Source organism: Dunckerocampus dactyliophorus, chromosome 11 (genome assembly GCF_027744805.1).
Source record: "Dunckerocampus dactyliophorus isolate RoL2022-P2 chromosome 11, RoL_Ddac_1.1, whole genome shotgun sequence".
Lineage (NCBI taxonomy): Eukaryota > Metazoa > Chordata > Actinopteri > Syngnathiformes > Syngnathidae > Dunckerocampus > Dunckerocampus dactyliophorus.
The window spans coordinates 14,663,544-14,687,758 of record NC_072829.1 but is presented as its reverse complement, the minus strand read 5'-3'; the positions used below and the strand labels follow the sequence as shown (position 1 = coordinate 14,687,758).

The 24,215-nt window shown below is 40.2% G+C and overlaps 3 protein-coding genes across 9 annotated transcripts in view; 2 read left to right on the top strand and 1 right to left on the bottom strand.

Moving 5' to 3' along the window:
• The window catches only part of polr1a (RNA polymerase I subunit A), a 37,181-nt gene extending 34,478 nt beyond the window's left edge, over positions 1–2,703 (top strand). Inside the window, exons 36-37 of one of the 3 annotated variants that reach the window (XR_008572811.1) lie at positions 42–896; positions 1,126–2,701. Coding sequence is in view for 2 of the 3 variants with exons in the window: in XM_054791215.1 (XP_054647190.1) it covers positions 42–142 (101 nt within the window). In the remaining variant the exon portion in view is untranslated. Of the gene's footprint in view, positions 1–41 lie in introns of all 3 variants that reach the window. The other 2 variants (XM_054791215.1, XM_054791216.1) reach the window with 2 other exon arrangements.
• Positions 410–2,489, bottom strand: LOC129189507 (uncharacterized). The gene is made up of 4 exons (XM_054791242.1): positions 1,845–2,489; positions 1,483–1,658; positions 1,114–1,305; positions 410–882 (listed from the first exon to the last, which is right to left on the bottom strand). The coding sequence occupies exons 1-4, from the start codon at positions 2,212–2,214 to the stop codon at positions 676–678; spliced, it is 945 nt and encodes a 314-aa protein (XP_054647217.1). The 5' UTR covers positions 2,215–2,489; the 3' UTR covers positions 410–675.
• A 1,781-nt stretch (positions 2,704–4,484) lies between the features above and the next one.
• On the top strand, positions 4,485–23,291 carry st3gal5 (ST3 beta-galactoside alpha-2,3-sialyltransferase 5). 5 transcript variants are annotated; one of them, XM_054791233.1, is made up of 9 exons: positions 4,485–4,607; positions 6,901–7,070; positions 8,395–8,494; positions 11,863–11,977; positions 14,371–14,580; positions 16,554–16,690; positions 18,313–18,499; positions 18,788–18,946; positions 20,219–23,290. In XM_054791233.1, exons 3-9 carry the CDS (start codon positions 8,463–8,465, stop codon positions 20,474–20,476), a joined length of 1,098 nt encoding a protein of 365 aa, XP_054647208.1. In that variant the 5' UTR covers positions 4,485–4,607; positions 6,901–7,070; positions 8,395–8,462; the 3' UTR covers positions 20,477–23,290. The 5 variants fall into 5 exon arrangements, with proteins under 5 accessions (XP_054647208.1, XP_054647213.1, XP_054647207.1 ...); XM_054791232.1 differs by lacking the exon at positions 6,901–7,070 and having other exon boundaries at positions 4,500–4,607; XM_054791234.1 differs by lacking the exons at positions 4,485–4,607; positions 6,901–7,070 and adding an exon at positions 8,262–8,280.
• Positions 23,292–24,215: the final 924 nt, after the last annotated feature.

The following is a 24,215-nucleotide window of genomic DNA, read 5'->3' as shown; positions in this document are numbered from 1 at the left end:
TAAAAGGGGGCATGACGGCTGACGTTGTTTTCGTGTTTCAGGTTCTCGTGATCAGCTCGCGTCGCCATCAGCCTGCCTGGTGGTCGGGAAGGTCGTCAAAGGGGGAACGGGACTTTTTGAGCTCAAACAACCTCTCCAGTAGAGGGGACACTGCATTGTGCAATCTTCACGTGTGTATTTATACTCGCAGAGATGGTGGATTTGTTGCATCTGCTTCCAAAGTTTGACTTTTTGTTTTGTTTTGGGTTTTTTACACTTGTTATTGAAAAGCTATTTACAATTTTCACTTCACATGACAAAAACTTACCTGTCTTTTAAGGCTGTGGGATCAGGTTTTATTTGTCTTTAGGTAAAAAAAACAAAAAAACACACATACATATATATATATATATATATATATATATATATGCAACGTAACAAACTATTTTTTTTTATTGGAATGCAACAATATTTACAACAATTTTGACTTGACATGATGAAAGACTTGTTTTAAGGCAGATGAGAATGTGGTATAAGAAAAAATAATCATGAGGTATAGTAGTACAATGGAAGAATACATACTGGATATGATGTTTGTACAGTGAAGTTTGAACCTACGATGAAGTGAATGTTTTGGACACGGTTGTTTTTTTTTTAGTCTTTTAAACAATGAAAATTATACATTTTGCTATAAATTCACCACCCGTCATCATCCGGTGCTTTTATTAGTAAGTCAGTGTTGGGTCGGGGCCTGCTGTAGTCCTGCATCAGGCGCATAGCAGCCAACTGGAAGTCATCCCACCTATCGTGGGGGATCCCTGACATCCTGGCCACGATCCACTGGCTAAATGCTGTGCGCTCGTCTGGTTGTCGGGGTGCAGGGGCAGCAGCAATTGTCTCAAACTGCAAACACACAGGTATGTAAAGGTAAGTATATAATATAAACACCAATGTGGTGTTTATATTATATGCTTTTCAATTTGTAAGATGTGATGTGCATGGATCTAAATATATATGTATAAATATCTATATTATATACTTTTATGTTTATATTATATATTTATACATGCAATATACTGTAAATAGAGCAAACTGTAATGTGCATTTCACACCATTAATATTAACATTAAATACCTGTTTACTCAGGACGACCTCGGGCCTGGGCCTGTCCAAGAAATTCATAAGAAGGTCGATCTTAGACTTCTTGCAGGCTGGAGGTTTGGTCTTGCGGCCGGCCGCGGAGGTGGAGGGAGATACAGATGCTGGCCTGGTGGGGATCGAGTGTAGTGACTCTTCATTCAGTCTTTGCTCGCCCGTCTCCTCCCGCTGAAAAGCGAAAATTAAGTTTCCTTACTTCAATTTACATGTTCTGAAATTTAAAAAATGAATGATTACATGTTTGTATCATAATATATTACACGTAAAATGTCCAATTGTGTATTGCAATGTCATGTTTACAAACTAGACATGGATATCCATGTAATAACTGTATAAAATCTTTACCAGTGTGGTCTTTACAGTATAGGTGCGTGGGACAATGTGGGCCTTCAGGAAGGTGAAATTCTCGAGTTGCCATTTCTTCCTTGCTGTGAGAATTTGGGTAGGCTGCCCTGACTTGGTCTTGTAGAGTTTTCCCACTGAAGTCCGCATGTGTTTGAACCAGCCTTGGATCTGTTTTACTGTGGAACGGAAAAAGAAAGTACCAAATCATTGACAATGCCAACAGCTCAGATAATCCATGGTACATGATATGTATGGTACAGTGCTACTTTGACAACTGTGCTTATGAAAGAGTTTACACATGAAAGCATGCATGTTTCTCCTGAAATGTCATGTAGACAGCAACATGTGGAAAATGAGATTACTTGTTGTGTGGAGTTCCTTGGCCAGCTGCTCCAAGAGTTTATCCTTCTCTTGCTGGTTCTGGTAATTTGGGTGCGACTTATCGTAAAAGGCCGGGTTGACCGAGAAGAACTCAACCAGGCGCTCCTCATTTTTCGCCGAGAAGGAGCAGTTGGCCTTCACACCCCCTTCTTCGTGTGACCCTCTTCCCGATCTACCAGCAGCACCCTCTTCATGTTCAGACATGGCGTCACCATCTGACTCTTCTTCGGTCCTCCTTTCCTCTTCCTCTCTGGCCCTCTCATCCGCCGCGGCCCGTTTTTGGGCCTCTCTGGCCGCATGCGCTGCCTTTTGTGCTGCAGATGCAGCTGACCCCTTCTTTGTCTTCGGCATCTTGGCGACGAAATGTCCGGCTTGGCTTTTATATGTACTGCAGAAATCAGTGCGCACTACGTGCGTGCGTTGTAAGCACGGCGCATGTGCTTGCTCCGTACGGTCCACGTGAGTTCTGCGTGCTCATTGGACAGTTGAACGGGGGACGTACAGACTAAGGAGTCTACAATAAAAAGGGTGGCACAACTCAACCGCAAATGAATGGAACAGAGTGTAGTACGCTATGGAGGCGAAAGTCCGCCATGTTGGTGAGCAAGAGAGGTGGGCGGGGCTAGGCGGACAATAGTGTACAATGTATTAAGTTACACACTGTGCATACACTTTGATAAAATGGATGAATTTTATTTACTGAATAAAATGAATACATATGTACTTATATAAATGTGTAAAAATATGTTATACTGCAGAAATATGGCCTACATGTTGATGTCAAACACCTGAGCTGCAGTATGAAAGAACAGTGTTACCAACGCTTAATCAAAATACAAAATAATAAATCATAACTGTAATTAAAATATTCAAATAAATTCCAAAATTAAAAATGTTTCCTTCCTTACAGTGTTACTAAGGCTTAACAAGCAACATTATTATATATTATTCAGTATTTATATAATTACACTATAACAAAGTAACCTGCAAATGCTGGTATGACCATACATGGCACCATTCCACTGTAAACTGGAGTACTGGAATTATTTACACAATGCAACATTTATTTCAGTAATGGAATTGTTAATACATTTGATAGACTATAATCTAAATCATCATCACTGACTTGTCATGAATTCAACTACTATTCAACTGTCCTATGTCCTGTTTATTTACAACAACCAGTGTTATAAAATCTACATTTTTATCACACATAGCTGACTTCGTTTTAGGGGAACTTGAAAAATTACAAATCTGGTCTCTTGAACCGTCTATTACAGCGATTAATGGCTGAGCAGTGTGCCGAGGACATGTTTACGAGCTGGATTCTGCTCACCATCATGGCGGCCAAACCCGCGCAGAGCATATCACTGCGCAATACGTATCCGGAACGCTATCGGGTCAAGTGGCTTCTACGCATGTGCACAACGCGTCTACATCTGGTCGGCCTATTTTTCGGCAGTCACATGTTAGGCATGTGTCATACATTAAATATTGATGATAAAATTTTTCAAAGTAAAACAAAATAAAACAGTATTTGGAAGGACATACTTAACCAAAATTGAATCATTAGCAGGATGTATTTACCCAGCTTATTCTATGGCTATACCAGATGCAACTATCAAAATAATTAATCAACTAAACTTTAATTACATTTGGAAAAACCGAGTTCACAATATAAAAAAATCTGAATTTATTAAAGAATATAAAGAAAGTGGCTTACAAGCAATCGATTTTGAATGTCTAAATGCTGTCTTCAAAATAAAATGGTTAAAATCTTTTGTGCTAGATAGAAATAGTATTCGGTTTTGTCTCTCCAGAGCTTTATTTGAAAAAATTGGAGGTATAGAGTTTGTCCTTAAATGTGACTATAATATAGAAAAAGGAATATACAAAAATAAAGCATACAGCAACATAAAAAGTTAAAAGTTTCAATTTGGGTAAAGCGCTAGGGGTTTTCCATGAGTCTAAAGTCCTCTACCATCTTGAGGAGTTTCACAGCAGTCTTTCCATGTGTTTCAGTGAAGAAAAGAAGTTCAGTGCTATAATTGGTTGACCACCGGTGGCGGTATGGAGGTGTTGCATATATAGGTGCGGATGTGATAGTGTATGGAATTAGGGTGCCGGGAGGTAACACGGTTTTTCGCAAGCTCACAGGCACACTCATGCACATCATTGCACCACTTTTACACCCTCCATTTATTCAACCAGCCATAACATTTGCCATCTTGGACATAGCCTAGTCGAGTCTTAATCCATGACATCATTCTCAGGTAAAGCTGGAAGTAAGTGTAGCTCAGTGAAGAATCGAGAGCTCTTGCCTCTCACTTTTTATGTGTCCACAATAACTTTACTCCCCACAATATTATTTTTTCACTCTTCAGTTTCAGTTTTTAAGCTCGTTTCTATGTAGTTTCCTCCCTCCAACATTTGTTAGTGAAGTGACGCCATACCAAAAACAATGATACGCTATATTAAAAAGGATATTCGTCATGCACTAGGACCAAGAAGAAAACGGCCGCTCACGCTGAAGCCTATTTACCTTTGGACTCGCCCACAAGCTCATTTTAGGCCAAGCCTGTTTTCTTTTTTCCTGACGTGTGATTGGCCGTTCCTGCTGTCACTCTGTAAGCGCCGACGAATAGAAGAAACCGCGGACTGTTAGCCACGAAACCAGTTTGTGACGATGCTCCCGTATTAATCCGAAACACACGTCACGATGGGGTAGTAGGATCCATGGACAGGTAAGTTAAACCCTAAAGAGAGTGTTATTTAGTAAACTTTTTAATATAAGGCTACGCAATTCTGGTTACGCACCTTTGTGGTTGCAAGCAAGGAGACGAGGATTTATATTCCCAGCTAATGAAACTAGCATGTGGAAAACTGAACGGGCGCATCGAGACAGTTGTGTCAGTTTGGTCTGTCTCATGACAATACAAACTGGATGATCGTGCATTACCCTTGCTCACTGGGTAGCCGACAATCACCGTGCACAAATACATCCATAAGTCACTTTGAACTCCGGTCTGTCAAACAAGGTAGGACCTACGGCGGAGGTGAACCTGCGGAAGGATCGTTATCGGTTGCCGGAGAGCGGGGCCGAGGAGCACTCCCCCACCAGAGCATCTCCAAGGTGGCGCTGCCCCGGTGGCTGAGGGCGCGGCCTCCGGGCAGCCGGCTCGAGGCGCGCGGTGGCACCATTAGCAACTATGTGTGAAATGTACCCATTTTTACTGTATTTAATGAAGAAAACGATCAATGACAGGGCAGGATTGTTTATATTTGTATGTATTAACAGCTCCAAATGAACTGAATATGTCAATCAAGCTAAAAGATAACACATAAGTCTAAAAATGTATTTGTCGAACACTAGTGTCTTTTAATAGTAGAACTTTTGAAGCGCACTTTGAGCTATCAGGGGATGTGTTCAAAGACATCATGTAATTTACGGTAAATTAAAATTTTTCAGTGTAATTTCCTGCATACTTAAATGTAGCAAATTGTACAACTGAATGAACCCTTTAGGCACCAGAGTTTTTTCAAGAAAATATTCAGTTTTGATGTTACTATTTCAAACGGTTGTAGCTTGAAAATGGTTGGATATAAAGGCAAACTGTAAATGAAAAACCCTCTGCAGTTTTTTTTCTTTATTATTATTATTATTATTATCATTATTATTATTATTCCGACGTTTTTTTGGTGCCTAACTCTTTGTTTTTTGCAAAAAAAAAGTTGCCGATTTTCCACAATTCCCCATTTTATGGGACTTTTTTTCAATTGAGGAACAAAAGTTTTTGGAGTGTCTTTGCTCCAAGACGATTTCTCCTCTTAGACACCAGCTCCCCAGCCTTAGAAAATATTCTTTCACATGGTACAGATGACGATGGTGAGCAGAGTGAAAAAATAGACACCCTATCTCATGATTTCGAGATCAGGATCTCGTAATTACGAGATAAAATGAATAAAGCAACGGTAAGGCTCTTTAACGGACTATCATATGTATCACAGGTCATTCACTTGATAAACTGATAAAGTGAGTGCAATGCGCCGCCTTAAAAATAGTACATAACAGTAAACAATGCTCAAAGGAGAAAAAGATTTACCTTGTTTGGCGTCACAAGATCAAAATTATTCCACACCGGGGAAAAATTCTTAGAACGATCCATAATTACGCAAAGCTCCATCCAACAAACCCATGACATGTTGATACAGTTTGTTTCCTTATAAACACACTTTGGCGCTGCACATCCAAACGATACAGTTCCTGTATCGGTCACGTGATTCTTTCTTAAAGTAATACACGCACCGATACGGGGTTTCACTCTTGAGCTCTTGGCACAGTGCTGACACCCCAGTGTCGCTCGTCCCATCACTACCGTTAGCACGTTAGCATAGCTAGCATGCTAACATTAGCATTGTAGCATTTTTAGCCATTTTGATTAGTTTTCACTTTTTTTTTCCTTTAGAAGTAAAGCCGTAATTCTTTGACTTCAGTTGTTAGACTTTGTGAATTTGACTTACGTCTTAGTAATATATGTGCCTGTGGAATAGTTTATCACTTGTAGTATAAATGATTAAATAAATGGACATAAATGGACAGGATGGAGTTACTTAGTATTGTTTGTTGACATCATGTACATTTTATTTTATTGGCAAATGTTAGCTTTTATGAATGTTTACATCACTGTTGTTAATGTGACTTACACTATGTGTTTGTTTGGTTTAGAGTTAGGGTTATCGTATAGGATGCTAACAGTTAGCATTTTAGCATTGCCAGCATGCCAACATTAGCTTATTAGCATTTTTTAGCCATTTTCATAAGTAGACACTTGTATAAACTATTATAGCATGATAATGTTAGCATAGTAGACTTTTTTGCTGTCATGCTAGGTTTAGCATGTTAACCTTAGCATTCCTAACATGCTAACATTAAAATATTAGCATTTAGCTGTCTACATGAGAAGAAACCTATATAAACACTAAGGCTGTCCTGTCCACACGAGAACGTTCTTGTTTTTTTTGTTTTTTTTTTGGCAGGTTACAAAACAGTGGCGTCCAAACTGTGGCGCATTAGTATATAGTGGCATCCAGGCAGGAACGCATCACTGAGTGAAAAATGATGTAATACATCAAGGCACACCTACGTGTGGCACACAGACAGAACCACGTGACACTCCAAACCATAGAAGAAGAAAGGACGCATGCGCGTAAGTCCGTCTTCGAGGCACATGAACACTTACGAGAAGTAGAATTACTTCTGCACGTTCAAATCATTGGGGAATTTTTTTTCTGCAAAAATATTTGGTCTACGCTATACGGTGTGGGCCTTTTCTTTGAAGATTGCTTCAGGTGCCCCTCCTAAACTGTCTCTCACTCCTAAAATGCAGTGATTGGTCGATCGCGAACAAATCGGCTCTCGCTCTCCTAAGATGTAGTGATGGGTCAATCACGTACAAATCTACTCTATGAGCCGGCTCTTTGAAATGAAAGACAAGAGCCAGCTGGTTTGTTTGATTTATTTTTTCCTCGTCTTTTTTTTTTTTTTTTTTACTGTTAAAGGCAAGAACCTCCTCCATTTGGTGGTTAGGTTTAGGGTAGGTGTTACGACAACAGCATGCTAGCAGTTAGCATTGCTAGCATGCTAACATGAGCATAGTAGCATTTTTTGCCATTTCTAAGTGCAGACTTAAAGAAACACTGTTAAGTGGTAGCATGCTAATGTTAAGCATGATGAAAATGTTATCATATTAACATTAGCTTTGGAGCATTTTTAGCCATTTTCAATCGTTTTAACATTGGTAAAATAATGAAATGGACTTGTAAAGCATGGGTGTCCAAACTTTTTCTTCCAAGGGCCACAAAAAAAGGATGAAAGGGCTGCTGATAGATATATTTTTTTTAGTAGATATGCTAAGCTACATATATATCAAGAAAAACCTTTGTGATATAGTTGAAAAAGTGTATTATTAGTATGAACTTCGGTCCTTGCTCTTTTTTCCCATTTTTGCTGTGTCCCCCCCCCCACCCCAAAATATATCAACTGTTCTTAAATCTTCGTAAATTTTCTTCTCATAATTATGACTTTATTCCCATAATATTTTGACTTTTTTCTTGTTATTCACATAACCTTTTCTGCAAATGTTCCAAAAAATGGCAACTTTATTCTTTTGTTTGTTTCTCCTAACATTACGTCTTTAAAAAAAAAAAAAAAAAATCACTTTACGCTACTAAAATGATTTCCCTCATAATATTACGTTATTCTCGTAAAATTCAGACTTTTTCTCGTTAGATTACATTATTCTCTTAATATTTTGACTTCATTCTTGTAAAATTACTGCTGATTTTTTTTCCATTTGTAGAATGTGCCGCTGTAAAGAAAAAACAAAAAACATGGGCACCATTTTGGACACCCCTGATGTAAAGGTTTTAAATCCTTGAGTTGCTGAATGTTGGTTGTTTTGAGCAAGTTTGAAGGTGCAATTTAAGGCTGGCACTGGTATTAAGCGATTGTTTTCATTCTTCCATGTCCAGAGCACGCTCAGCTGAAGGCTTGGTCATAGATCGCAAAGGAGCTCCTACATGTTGCTAACGCAGAAAGCATGAAGCTTAAAAAACGCTGGGGAGCACGCACGTAAGTAGCACGCACCGCAGGGTAATATTCTTATAGTGAGGTGTAGGAGTATTGTAAAACATTAGCTCTTTGGAGCATCTAAGTCATGTGGGTATCGAACATGCTCTCATTATGCACTTTGCTGCATGTTCCATTCAGCATCAAGGAAAGCAAATCCAGGGAAATTGTCTTTTTCCTTGGCTGAAACCTCATTTTAAGTTTCAAGATATAAGACCACTAGAGTGCTTTGGTATTGCTGTTGCTTTCATAGGATCAGATTCTTTAACATGCTCAAGGATGCGATCTTTATCCTTAATGATGGCCACACAATTAAGACCAAAAGATTTTCCTCTCTCAGGAGCTTATCAGGATTGTCAAGAAAATCCGGTTTATTTTTAATGCACTTGTTTTATTGCAAATGTTGTGATTTCACTAATATTAGTTGTAATTCTGCACTAACGTGCATATTTATTTGTGCTAAGATACACATTCATGTCACACCGACTCGCTGTGATTACCTAGTGGCTTGAGGCTTTTTATGTCCCAAAACAAGTCTTCCACATGCTTATCACCTGATTTGAAATAGCCTTAATAACTACAGGATCACCTTTAGTTGTTTTCATCCTAGCCTGCTTCTGGACTAATGTCCAGGTGCCCTTGAGCAAGGCATCCAAACCAAACACGAGCTCACTGAGCACATGGCAAATCACATGGGAAATATGTCTCTTTACAGTAGTGCTTGGTAGGGCTGGGCGATATATCGATATTTCTTTCTTATCGATAGTTCCAAAACAAACATATCGTTCGTATCGATATGGACTGGATTTGCACAGTTCTCTACCGTGTGTGTCAGCGCTCCTGATGGGGCTGCTGCCCCGCCTCCACATTCCAAACCCTGTTGGCGACAAATTTTTCTCAAAAGCGACTAAAAACAAATCCAGCTACTTTTTCTGGCGTTATTGGAGAGTTTTTTTTGGTGTTTGGGAACTTAAAAGTGAAAGTAAAGCTCCCGCGGCATACTTCATAGTGGAGATCCACGCATCCTCGGGGCCCCGTGCACAGGGGTGGATCTCGCCGTGTTTGACAGAGCGGGATCTAAAACGTAAATGTTTCTCAATCTACAATAAATTAGTAGTCATTACACTCAAGCCTCATTGGGACTTGGTCATTTACCTGTCAGGATGTCCGTAGGTTGGCTGGGCTCTCCCTTAGAGATCAGGTGAGAAGCACTGTCATCCGGGAGAGACTCGGAGTAGAACCGCTACTCCTCCGCATTGAGAGGAGCCAGATGAGGTGGCTCGGTCAGGATGCCACCTGGACGCCTCCCTGGGGAGGTGTTCAGGGCAAGTCCGACCGGTAGAAGGCCTCGGGGAGGACCCAGGACACGTTGGAGAGACTACGTTTCCCACCTGGCCTGGGAACGCCTCGGGATCCACTGGGAGGAGCTGGATGAAGTGGCCGAGGAGAGGAAAATCTGGACTTCCCTGCTTAGGCTGCTGCCCCCGCGACCCGATCTCGGATAAGCTCTCGAAGACGGATGGATGGATGGATGGATGGATGGATGGATGGATGGATGGATGGTGATAATGACTTTTTGCAAACGTTTCATGGCCATAATGGTCATCATGGACCATTATGTCATTAAGCCCCAACCCCCTCCGGAACCCACCACAGTCACAAAATCTGGTAGGGAACACTTATCACCTCCAATATGAAAGTGCGAGAAGAAGAAAAGAGCATGAGGAAAAAGGTAGCGGCTTATACACCGGAAATTACGTTAATATATTTTTTGAACTGTGATAAAGTGAAGCGGTGAAATTTAAAGTGGCGAGGGATTGCTTTACTGATATTTTTAACAGGTTTGACAAGCCCATCCCACACACAAGTCACCAGCGCGGAAGAGGACACCTCTCCTCTGCCCGTCCCCCCGCCTCACACAACTCACCATAGCAGCAGCTCAGAAATATGTCTGAAAAATACACATTCAAATTGTTAAATGGCCGGTATTTGTAATGCGTTTTTATTAGGGTTAAAATGCCAAAAAGTATTGGTGTAATAAAGGTAACAAATTAATATCGCGCATGACCGGTTGAGGGTGAAGCATTTTTCACAAATTCCCCAAGTGCTTTTTGACGGGACAATATGTTTTGTCCAATACGTTTTGAAATACGATGATGAAATGAACAGAGCAATGCAATTTCAACACAGCATTTCAAAATACATGGGCTGGTTTTCAAAACCGTAAGTTCTTTGCACACAAATGAAGGATTTACTGCTCGGATGAGAGGCCAACCGTCTTCTAAGACAACATGATCAGTCTAGCTGTGATCGATTGAATGCCCAGAGAATACAATGACCTGGATGAATGAGAATATTTACAGGCAAATGAGGAATTACTGTATTTCATTAAAAAACAAACAAACTAGGACTTCCCAAATTATTCAACATTTTAATCAGATTAATCACAGTTTTAAAATTAATAGTGATTAATCGGCATTAGCAACTATGCTTGAAATATGCCCATTTTTACTGTATTTAATGAAGAAAACAATCAATGACAGGGCAGGATTATTTATATTTGTATGTATTAACAGCTCCAAATGAACTGAATATGTCAATCAAGCTAAAAGATACCACACAAGTCTAAAAATGTAACTCTTTAATAGTAGCATAACATTTAAACCACACTTTAAACTGTGCTATGATGAACAATGAGGGGTTGTGTTCAAAGACATCACGTAATTTAAGGTACATTTACTTCTTTTCGGTGTATTTCCCAGCATACTTAAATGTACGAAGTGAGTGATAAGAATATCCACTTCATGTTTTTCTCTATTTTGCTTTTTAAATACACACGCGAGAATGAGAATGAGCAAGTGTCCTTCCCAGGTTGAACGGACTAGAGACGTGTGAGTTGGAGATATGTACAGTATATGGTGTTGGAATTGTACTGCTGTTGAAGTGTTCAGGTCAGAATGAAGTTATAAAAGAGCATCAGACTGTGTGGTGACGCTTCACAGTGCTTCTGTCTGCCATCATAACGGGCGTACTTGCTCTGGCGTGCATGAGTCATTTACACTTTTAGCGTAATTAATGATATAAATTAGTTGCCGCCGTTAAACGTGTTGTTTTTTTTACAGCTCTGAAAAAACATATACAGAGTGACCTGTTTTTGATTCATTTTGAGGATGTCCATAAACTCATTAACGCTCAGAGCTTGCAAAAGAAAGTTATCATTTGGGGTTACCTTTAGATTTGCACATATCCTAGTCAAGGTTAAGGAAAAGGACATTTATTAGGGCACTTTAACACATCTCTTCAATGCTTTGTACATGGAAAGATTAACAATTTTTTTTTTCTTTTGTGTGTGTATGTGTGTGTCACCCCAGATGTGTGTGTTTAGTGGTGGGATTTTTAGGCCTGTTAGGCCTGGTGATGGTCTCTCGGTCTGAGACAGAACCGCTCAAACCTCTAGGCTGGCACGTCAGCCCTCAGTATAAAAAGGTAAGCATGCTCTGGATTTTCATTCATTCACTTTCTGTGCCAGGGGTGTTCAAATCTTTTCCACTGAGGTCTGCATACTGTAAAGTCAAAGGATGTGGGGGGGCACTTGAAGCTTTCTCTTTTTGAACGTGGTCGGATTGTCGAGCTGCATAAGCAAGGCCTCTCGCAGCGTGCCATTGCTGCTGAGGTTGGGTGCAGTAAATCAGTCATTCAAATTTTTTTTGAAAGATCCTGAGCATTATGAAACAAAAAAGTCAAGTGGTAGACCCAAAAAAATCACACCTGTGCTGAGCCGGAGGCTGACACAGGGCGGTCTTCCACCCACATTAAGGTCCTTACTGGTGCCGACTTCAGCGCAATAACCATCAGACGGCATCTGAGGGAAAAGGGTTTCAAAAACAAAAAACAAATTCAAAAACATTTTCTCCTTCAACACCACAAAACTGCCCGTTTAGACTTTGCCAGGGAGCATAAAACATGGGACGTTGAAATGTAGAAAAAAGTTGTATTCTCTGATGAGAAAAAATGTAACCTTGACGGTCCAGATGGCTTCCAATGTTACTGGCATGACAAGGAGATCCCACCTGAGATGTTTTCTACCCGGCACAGTGGAGGGGGGTCCATCATGATCTGGGGTGCTTTTTCATTCAGTGGAACACTGGAGCTTCAGGTGGTGCAGGGTTGTCAAACGGTGGATGCTTACATGCAGATGTTGCAGCGGGTATCCCTCATGACTGAGGGCCCTCGTCTGTGTGGTAACAGCTGGGTTTTTCAACAGGACAATGCTGCAGTTCACAATTCTCACTTGAACAAGTACTTCTTCAGGGAGAATAACATCAATCTTTTGGACCATCCCTCATTCCTCGTTCCCCTCATTTAAATCCTATAGAGAACATTTGGGGATGGATGGCAAAGAAAGTTTATTAAAAATAGCCATCAGTTCCAGACAGTTGATGCCCTTCGTGAAGCCATCTTCCCCACTTGGAGCAATGTTCCTACTAGCCTCCTGGAAACACTCACATCAAGCGTGTCCAAAGCAATTTTTGAAGTGATTAACAAGAACGGTGGAGCTACTCATTACTGAGTCCTACTGAGAACATTTTTTGTTCTGGTTTGGAGAGTTTTTTTGTCATTTTTTGAGCGATGGTCTTAAACTTTTGGTCAGCTGATAAACAGCCTATTTCAGTTTAATTGTTGTTTTCAATGAATTACTTTTTCAAAGTGCTTTTTGTCTCACTCCCCCTTCTTGTTTTTGCATATTGTAGCTCTACTTAAAACCTCATTAAGATCCAAATGTGCAAAATGCAAATTCTAGCAATTTTTCAACTGTTCTTAAGATTTTGATCAGGAGTGTATCAATTTACTTCCAAATATAACACCATGAACTATTTACAATTTTCACATTTGGAACTGAACTATGTGTGTGTGCGTGTGCTTGCGTAAAAATTTTCCTACAATGCATAATTTTTTTTGTGTGCTATGCAATGTAACCCCTGCCTTTTATGCAAGGGCTTCCTCTTCCTGTCAAGTTTTTCCTCCTTCCTCTCATGATGCACTTCTGCCACCTAGTGGCCATTTTCATGGCATTAAAATTGCCTAATTCATTGGTGAGGTGTTGCATAATCACCCGCTTTAACCTCTTGCACAAAAAAAAATGTAAAAGACGGATAAATACGTTGTTGGGATCGGGCGTTCGGGTTTATAAAAACAATGTATTTTGGATTGAATGAGTTAATCTTTAAGTTATTGAATAATTTGCATTTTACATTAAAAAAATAGACGTGTTGCTTTTGTTCCTCAAAACATGCAATTTGTCAGAGTTGTGTGTTGCCAGTGGAACTGCTACTTCTACGATTACTACAGTACTACAGCAACAGCTACTCGAGGGTTGGGAAGTGATGCACATGTGCACTAAGCATGATGTCACACACACACGTATGTTTACGGACGTGAATGTGCCTTGATTTGTGCCTTTGTGGCAATTTCAAGGATTTTGTGCAACTGGAGTCAACATTTGTTAAACCAAATAACTTTGCGAGGGAGATTAAGAAAGAAGAGGGAAAGAATTTGGGCTATGGCAGTACGTGGGGAACTTGCTGCTCCTCTATGTAATTTCTATAGTAGAAATTATACAATTTTTTTATTTTATTTTATTTGCCATTCGCTGCTGATCCCAGAATGTAACCCCCACAGAAAGTGGGGCTGTACCGTATTACAATTTTCTTCAGCGTTCTCTGAAAACTACCCAAGATTCCTTCATAGCAGAAAAAGCTCTGCGGCATATTTGTAGCTACAGTATTTCAATCTTCTCATGTCTAATAAGGTTGTAGACCTATATTATTGTGTGTTTTTGAAGTTATGTTTACGTCCTGTAAATGTTACCTGTTTTGCAGCTCGTACACCAGCATGTGCATGAAGTTCTGGGGCGTGAGTGTCACCGCGGAAGCACCAGGAAGGGTTTTTTGGATAGACTCCCTGCTTCCAGTCGCACGACCCAGCCTTTCCTGTGGAAGAACACGCCGCCTTCCAACGACCTCTTCCTGTATCCACCCCCATTTGGGTTTAAAAGTGTTAAGGGAAAAGTACCTGCCCTGCTTCAACAGGTGAACTTTGTGGTACAAGATACCCAATGCTCGCTTGATTTGCCTATAAAAATTATTAAACTATTATCTATTTTTGACACACAGCTAGCTCATCCCTCTTCAAAATCCCCTAATATGCCTCATACACACATTAAACACATTTAAACTGTAACATGTATAGCTACTCACCACTAATGAATGCAGTGCTGAAAGTACTGAGGCCGGATGGATATACATGTACAGTATACAGTGGTGTGAAAAAGTGTTTGCCCCCTTCCTGATTTCTATTTTTTTTGCATGTTTGTCACACTTAAATGTTTCAGATCATCAAACAAATTTAAATATTCGTGAATGACAACACAACTGAACACAAAATGCAGTTTTTAAATGAAACTTTATTTTTAAGGGAGCAAAAAAATCCAAACCTGCGTGGCCCTGTGTGAAAAAGTGATTACCCCCTAAACCTAATAACTGGTTGGGACACCCTTAGCAGCAACAACTGCAATCAAGCGTTTGCGATAACTTGCAATGAGTCTCTTACAGCGCTGTGGAGGAATTTTGGCCCACTGATCTTTACAGAATTGTTGTAATTCGGCCACATTGGAGGGTTTTCCAGCATGAACCGCCTTTTTAAGGTCATGCCACAGCATCTCAATAGGATTGAGATCAGGACTAGGTCACTCCAAAGTCTTCATTTTGTTTTTCTCCAGCCATTCGGAGGTCGACTTGCCGGTGTGTTTTGGATCATTGTCCTGCTGCAGAACCCAAGTTTGTTTCACCTTGAGGTCACGAACAGATGGCAGGACATTCTCCTTCAGGTTTTTTGGTAGACAGCAGAATTCATGGTTCCATTTATCACAGCAAGTTTTTCAGGTCCTGAAGCAGCAAAACAGCCCCAGACCCTCACACTACCACCACCATATTTTACTGTTGGTATGATGTTCTACCAATCAAAAAGTTCAACGTTTGTCTCGTCAGACCACAGAGTATTTTCCTAAAGGTCTTGGGGATCATGAAGATGTTTTCTGGCAAAATTGAGACGAGCCTTAATGTTCTTTTTGTTCAGCAGTGGTTCTCGTCTTGGAACTCTACCATGCAGGCCGTTTTTGCCCAGTGTCTGTCTTATGGTGGAGTCATGAACACTGACCTTAACTGCGGCAAGTGAGGCCTGCAGTTCTTTGGATGTTGTTGTGGGGTCTTTTGTTACGTCTTGGATGAGTCATTGCTGCACTCTTGGGGTAATTTTTGCTGGCCGGACACTCCTGGGAAGGTTCACCACTGTTCCATGTTTTCGCTATTTGCTGATAATGGCTCTCACTGTAGTTCGTCATAGTCCCAAAGCTTTAAAAATGGGTTAATAACCTTTTCTAGACTGATAAATCTCAATTAATCACAGTTATATTTATGTGTTTTCCCTTAATAATAAAAAGGTTTCATATAACAACTGCATTTATTTTTTGTTCATAACATTTGTTTGATGATCTGAAGCATTTAAGTGTGACAAATCATGCAAAAAAAAGAAAGAAATCAGGTAGGGGGCAAACACTCACACCACTGTATTTGCTGCTTCTGCCATTGCCAGTGATGTGGAATGAAATGGAGAGCTTGGTAAAGTTTTTTAGCGGTAATTTGCTCACTGGCTTGTTAGGTTAATTTAGCTTTTTCAGCCTCCCAGGTTTGTTCTTCATGCTATTGTGTAGCTGAATAACTGTTAAGATAACACATTAACATAGCGGACACCTGTGTGTGTGTGTGTGTGTGTGTGTGTGTGTGAGTGTGAGTGACTTATAGTTCAGTGTGACTCGTACGTTTTTTTTTTTTGTTTGTTTTTTTTACACATTTTTTGACTGATGCGATGTATAGTACAGAGCAACTTACATTCCATAATATGGCCATACGCTATGAACTATATACTTACTAGGCACTGCACATTTTCTTAGCATCACCATTTATAATAACTCTTGATTATTTGTTTTTATTGTGCCTTTTTAAAGCTACCAGACCCGAAGTCGGTACCGCCGCTCAAAAAGACTCCTGATGAATGCCAGCGCTGTGTGGTCATGGGAAATGGAGGTATCTTAAAAGGCCTGGAGCTGGGTACTCTCATTGATCGTTTTGACACCATTATACGGTTAGTACATTTCATAAGGTTATTTAAGGAGTGTCACGAGACAAGATTTTAACATTACTTTCAAGAAAAGTGCAATGCAAAATATTTAAAATGCATGACAATATATCCCAATCCACTAATTTAATTTCTACTGTTACTCTTCTCGCCTCTGTGTATGCTACCGGCCCACCTCCTACCACAGTGCCAAAGCGACTGGATGACTGGCAAGAGGTCTCACTCTGTTTGCTGTTGTTTTATGAAGCGTGTTGGTGCTGAAACAATGCACAGAGTGAATCCTCTTTCTGCCTGTTTGGAGGCGAGAGACAAGAAAAACAGACATCCACATGGCAATATATTGACGTCGGCAAAATTATCCAGTACATTTTCATTGTTTGTGTAATTAATTGATTCATTTATTATCGTCCCAGGCCTAGTGCCCACGATACTTTTTTTTTTTTTTTTTTTTTACTTAACGAGAAATCTTGTCACGTTTTAATCTTGTGAGTTCTTGTGACACCCCTACTTATTTATATATATTATTCAAGGGGGTATATTATGCAGCACTAGGGCTCATTTTAAGACCTGAACCACTTGACCACACGTTCCCCATCCAATTCCCCAACATCTAACACTATGAAACCCAATCTACAAGATTTTTTATGCTCTGGAAAACCTGGAAAATGACTGACCATTTTTCCACTCACGGAAAACATGTGGAAACTGAGAACAAAATTAAAAGGTCCTGGTAACAGTTAAGTTATCCTGGAAATTCATTTCAGGAAACACATTAACAAAAGTCAGGAAACGGTAACGCAACTGGAAACAAACGAGCATTTCGGGACCCGCATTAACAAAAGTTGAAACTTACACTCAACAAAAATATAAATGTGTTTTTGCTCCCATTTTTCATGAGCTGAACTAAATTTATATGATGTGATCATTTATATTTAAAATTCACTGTATATACACCTTTTACACTTTCATACCCCCTATTTATACTGTAATTTAATTGCACTGTGGAGGGAAAAAAAACTTAATTTTGATGGTCTGTATGCCCTTGAGGCCGCACGGTGGTCTAGTGGTTAGCACGTTGGCCAATACAGGAACAGCCTGGAGATCGGGAAGACCTGGGTTCGATTCTCCCCTGGGCATTTCTGTGTGGAGTTTGCATGTTCTCCCCGTGTGCGCGTGGGTTTTCTCCGGGTACTCCGGCTTCCTCCCACATTCCCAAAAACATGCAGGTGAGGTTAATTGGCGACTTTAAATTGCCCATAGGTATGAATGTGAGTGTGAATGGTTGTTTGTCTATATCTGCCCTGCGATTGGCTGGCGACCAGTCCAGGGTGTACCCCGCCTGTCGCCGGAAGTCATCTGGGTATAGAAAATGGATGGATGTATGCCCTTGATATATGGTGAATTGACAAAGACTCTTCGATCTTGAACTTTTCTCTGTAGCTGATGAACAAGTCCTGGAATATAATTTCAGGGAAAGAGTGGGAACCCACAACGGTTGCGGTCAAACACTTTGGTGTGGGACATAATGCACATTTCACGTGTATCATCTCGTCTTTTACATTAATGACGAGTATCACTGTAATTAAAGTGTGTCCAAGTAATGGACATGACCCTCTGTCTCCTCCCAGTTTAAACAGCGGCCCTCTGGGAGAGTTCAGCGTTGACGTTGGGAATCGAACAAGCATCAGGATGAGTTATCCAGAGGGCACGCCGCATCACTGGCTCGACACCGACCCAGAAACTCTGTTTGTAGCTGTGGTGTATAAAAGTGTAGATGTCAGCTGGATTTCCGCCATGATCAACAAGCTGACTGTGGTGAGTGCTGGCATTTTACTGCTTTCCCAAAATGGTATCACCTCATCATCACGATGCTGAATTTTAACTGAAGACTTTGCTGACATTGACATAAAATGTGACAGCCAAAGCGGTCATTTCCACAGAAAATTGTGTCCATTTATCTCGACATGTGCAAGCAATGTTTAGTTTTGGTTTCGTTTATTTCGACGTGAGTCAGCCAGTCTGAGGGGAACACGCAAACGGGTTGTTTTTCTCTTTAAGCTAGTTTAAGGACAAGCAGTAACACATCTGTGCTTTGTGCTGCAGTCGTTGTGGGACTGGCTCTTCTTCTGGCAGAATGTTCCGGATGAAGTCCCCCTTGAACGCAACAGGTTCAGACTCCTAAATCCACTTGTCATCAAAGAGACCGCAATGGATCTGCTCAACTTCTCCCCACCTACAACACGTCTATGGGGCTGGGACCAGGTAATAGACACTTTTCAACAGTGGAATGCAAGTGCATCAAATGTTATGGAAAAAGATACAAATTATTTAAATAGAGGTATTTTAGCTATTTTAGTGCTTAAAGAGGCTATTGCATGACTATCAGCAAGGAAACTAGTGCAATCTTCCACGCTCAGTGATGCTGCTCAAAATCTAATTTAGAGTACTCCCTTGCAACTTTGCACTTTGAATTTCGCGGCTTCACTCATGGTTTTTGAAAAAGATATTTATTAGTAAATCATGCTGTTCCGTGGTTGGTGTGTGTCAGTGTCAGTGCAGGTTTGAATTATCTCCCAACAGGCACAGTAATCTGTAACACGGACCACTGTTGCAGCCGTAAACCACGCTAAGCTAAATCACAACCCTGAACCCCCAAACGTTACTTCCTGTCCGCCCCCTAGCACTGGAACACATTTGCAGTAACACACACGAGCATGAGTCTTATTTATGTCTGATATGTCTTGTTTTTTCTTATGTCTACTATCTTGAGTAATAGAGTGTAAAGGTTATTTAATGTCTAGAGCGCTCCAATAATGTTAAACTATATTTAGGTCATAAACAGGTTTTCTATGCTCTAACTTTGAAAGTATTACATTTTTAAGTAAAGAATTGTACTTCGTGGAAATTCACTTATCACGGTTGCGTCTGTAACCAATTAACCGCAATAAAGGAAGGATTTCTGTTGATGCAAAGCAATAACATTTTATACAAATGTATATAACCTGCAAGGCATGCTGGGTAACTTCCAGTTGGGGAAGTGTGTGGGGTGGCAAATGGTGAATATGTGGCGAGCCAATCAAACTATTCATGTACAGACCAGTCTTTTAAGTCAGTTTTTAAAATTGTTCTCTGCTTTAAATGTGTAAAAATATGTTAACCATTATTGATAATAACTTCAAGTTTATATTCGCAGAAGTCCAAAGTGACGTATTGTGTGTTTATGTGCAACATTTATAGGAAAACTGCACTTTTTTAGGAATTTTGCCCATCATCCACAATCCTTTTGTGAAACATGATCACACGTCTTCCCCTTTTCTGTGCGTTCTAAAGAGAGAAAACCAGCCAGCATGAGGCAGCCAACAATGCACCTGTGGGGATTCACCAGAATCAGAATTAATTTATTAGTCAAATCCGCTCCTTAAAGCAGTCCTAATTGTTTTCTGCAGTTCATGGCACCCACCCCCACAGTTGTCTTTGTTAGTAATTATCACAAACTCCTAACATTATCCATGAATGTTGTGTCTTGTTCTGCAGAATGTACCCACCCTAGGCGTCTCTGCACTGAATTTAGCCAGTTTGCTGTGTGATGAGGTGAGCTTGGCAGGCTTTGGCTACAACCTGGCCCAGCAGGGGGCTCCGCTGCATTACTACGATCAACTGTCCATGAGCGCCATGCTGTGGCAGAAGATGCACAACGTTAGCAGGGAGACCCAACTCCTTAAAAGGCTCATCATGGAGGGAACCATCACTGACCTGACAGGGGGGATTCACTGCTCCTTCTGCCCCCAGTAAACCTCCTATCTCCAAAAATGGGAATATCATGAAAATATTCCATTTTTTTTCACGCAATTCAGAGTGAAACCCAGTGGAATATTTCATGCAAGTTTGATGATTGCGGCTTGCAGATAATGAAAACCCAAAATGCAGTGTATCCAAAAATTGTGACAAGAGACTTTGACGTTATTGACGTATGGGTGTTGGTTTCATCACCGACATGTGTGTAACTTGCAACACGCACGAGCCATTTAAAATAAACATTCGTGATGTGTCCTGGGCTTTGTGTGTGTGCTGTTTTTAAAGATAACGCACATGTCATTGTATGTTTAATATCTCACTTTATTGCCATGTCCAGTACCCAGCATGCATCGATGGAACTTTGTCAGTAACAACAAAAGGAAGCCTTACCAAGGATTGAGTGCAGGGAAATGAACATTATACTAATAAGGCTGACATTTGTCTTTGAAGTATCCCTTTTCTAAATCAATCTTATGTCATCTTATATTTAGAGACTGAATTTTGGGTTTTCATTAACTGTAATCAACACTGCAAGAAATAAAGGCTTGACATATTTCACTCTGTGTAACGAATCCATATACGTACTATATGGGTTTCACTTTCTGAAATGAGTGACTCCAAATACTGAACTTGTTGATGATATTCTAATTTATGGAGATGTACCTGTACATGATACATTGCACTTTCTCAGAACTGCCTTTTCAAAGGACAAAGTACTTAAAAAAGACAAAAAAATGGTATGTTGAAATGTTTCAACAAAAAGTTCTATATTTAAAATGTTTTGATTGTCCAAAAAAATGCTTTTTGAAATGCGTAAGCCCCACAGTTTGCAGATGTTTTAACCATATGACCAATTGCATTATTAATAATAATAATACTAATCTCTTTATAGACACATAAGTACATTACTTCACTAGATATTCTCTCGGCTGCCTATATAGTCCATCAGCAAGCAAATGTCGTTTTTTTTTTATGTTAGTATTGATGACTTTTAGATTGTAACGCAGTACAAGGACTGCGGTATGTATATGAAAGAAATTACATAGTTGTTGATCATTAAGAAAATGGGGGTTGAGCAAATAGACCAAAACCGTAGCAGAAATTCTGACTATTTACAATTTAAAGTGATCAAATGCGCCTTGACAAAGAAAAGTAAGGTTTTCTGAATGTTGGACACAATCTTCATTTAGAAGCATTTGTTCAAGGAAAGTATTATGCAAACACAAAACTAAAATGGCAGCTTTACCGCAGATTATTTATTTCTAATTCGGTGGGGTGTTTTTGTTCCATCTTATCAATGTTTACAATAAATCTATACATTTACTTTCCGGGAGCTTTCAGACTAAATGCTGTTTGGTGTTACTCATGTGAAGAATATACTGTGCATGAGGTTGTTACAATGTATTGTTAGGGAGATAACTGCTTTTTGTTATTTAGAAAGTCAAAGCTAGTACAGGTGATCCTCGGGTTACAAAGGAGGTCCCTTCCCGTCCCCGTGAATTGTAGTGTAAGTCGGAACTCGTACCTTAATGAACACTTAATACACAGAGCACATGAATGGAGAGGAAAAGGAGAAGTGTTTAATCTGGTCTTCCAGCCACAGCACTAACAGCCTTTCCATCTCAATAATAAGACCACTACGCTGCTTAGTTGTACCTGTCACTTTCATAGGAGCAGATCCTTACGGGCTCAAGGATGCTGACATGACCTGGTAGTTATGTGTAGTGGTAAAGAGTTTTGTGATTTTCCCGCCATGAACGTGACTGTGCGCGCGCGTGTGTGTGGGAGTGATGTTAAATTTCATTCCTTTTACTGACTCGAGTTCTTACTCGCTGTATGTAACGAATGACTCAAATGAATCGGGTACCCGTTTGTTTTTCCATAACATAGCGCATACACAGAAACTTGCACATGAGCAACAAGTTGCACCCGTCTTGTCAAGCACACATTAGTCAGTAAAGCTCATCTTTGTTGAGTGCCGGCAAGTCAGTGAAACTTGAGTCTTTGTTGAGCACTCGTGAGTCAGTAAAACGCGAGTCTCCGTCACCTTATTGAAGCACGGGTCTTCCTTGGATACCCATGAGTCTGTGAAACTTGAGACTTCCACAAGCACCCAAGAGTCAGTGAAACTCGACTCTCTGTCAACACGTGAATCAGTGAAACTTGATTCTTTGTCGAGCGTCTGTGAGTCAGTGAAACTTGTCAATGATGCCATTTGAAATGAACAGAGACGAGTACCCATGAACTCATTCACGACTCATTCATGACTCGTACATCTCTACTGTAGTGTGTGGGTGTGCGGGCCGAGGAGGACAATTGAGTTTGCTGAGGTTGTTTTGGTTTGGACAGTAACCTTTTTTATTTTTGCGTTAAAGGGATTGTTGAAGGACCACCTCCTCGTTATTCTTACAACGTCCAGGTAGACATTACAATACCATATTTATCCTTAATGATGCTTGCGACAGTCTGGTGTTGAGACCAAAAGTGTGGCCAATATTGATGGGCTTTTCTCCTCTCTTGGCACTTTGATTTCCTTTCACTTCCATGGTGATGGCTTTTGCCATGTGTGCTGTGACTGGTTCTCGGGCAAGTTTTTACTCATTTTATGGGACCACGTTCATAACCACAAAACATTGTAACATGCAACACTGTAAACTGAGGACCACCTGGTCGATGTGAAACTCCTTTAGTGTCATTAGTAAGGAAATGCACTGATTACAACATTTTCACTTGTTTTTACACTGGTGGTTCTTTTCACTTCAATAAATACATTCATGCAAATGAACTTCGAAAATAATGTACTTGTTTTATATGAAAAGTGACCATTTTTGTCAGCTTGTGGAAATGCTCCATCGCTGACTCTGCAGTATTTTTGAAATATTTGAATTTAAATACTGACCTTTTCCATTTAAAGATTTCATTGTGATAACTCATTTTAATATACAGTCGTCCCTTGTTTATCCCGGTTAATTGGTTTCAGCCACAAAGTCAGGTTCAATATTAATTAATGGAATATTCTTGTAGTTAGAGCATAGCAAACCCGTTTATGACCTTCTAAAAAACGATTTTAACATTATTAGAGCCTTGTAGGCATTAAATAACACCCCTATAGTCACCTTTATACTCGTATTATCTAATATAGTAGACATGATGAGCGAGGGAGCGATGTTCAAACCATGATGTAGCAAGGGAGGACTGTAGTTATATTGAAGTGAATTTTTGCCTGATTTTTTTGGGCGCCCCCTGGAGGCCACGGCACCTTTACCATCCACCTATATTTCCTAAGGACCAGCCGGTTCTGGGGAAGAGAGCATGGAACTAACTTGATTCACGCAACTCAACTGCAAGTGATGAATGTAGACGTTTTATCTTGCAAGCTGTTACAGATAAGTTGATTTAGCAGCACTGATTGGACCTTTGACCACTTCTTGTGACACAGGAGCTTTATACACTCTTGTTTCTGCTCAGCCTGGCAGTAACATGTAACCACCATCTGGTTCGAATAGTATAGGTATACTTTCTGGAGAGCAACAAAAACTGCTGAAAATTTAAACCAAGTCAGTATACAAAGAATAAAGAACCAACAGTTGATAGTCAGTAGTTTAACCATGGGCCCATATTTGGTCATGTTGCAAAAAACTATGATCAGTCAGACCTGAAAAAAATAGCTACTACTGTACTGGAGACCTCAGCCAAGGCCTAAAACCTTTGGGCATTAGGTGGTGGTAGCGTCTTA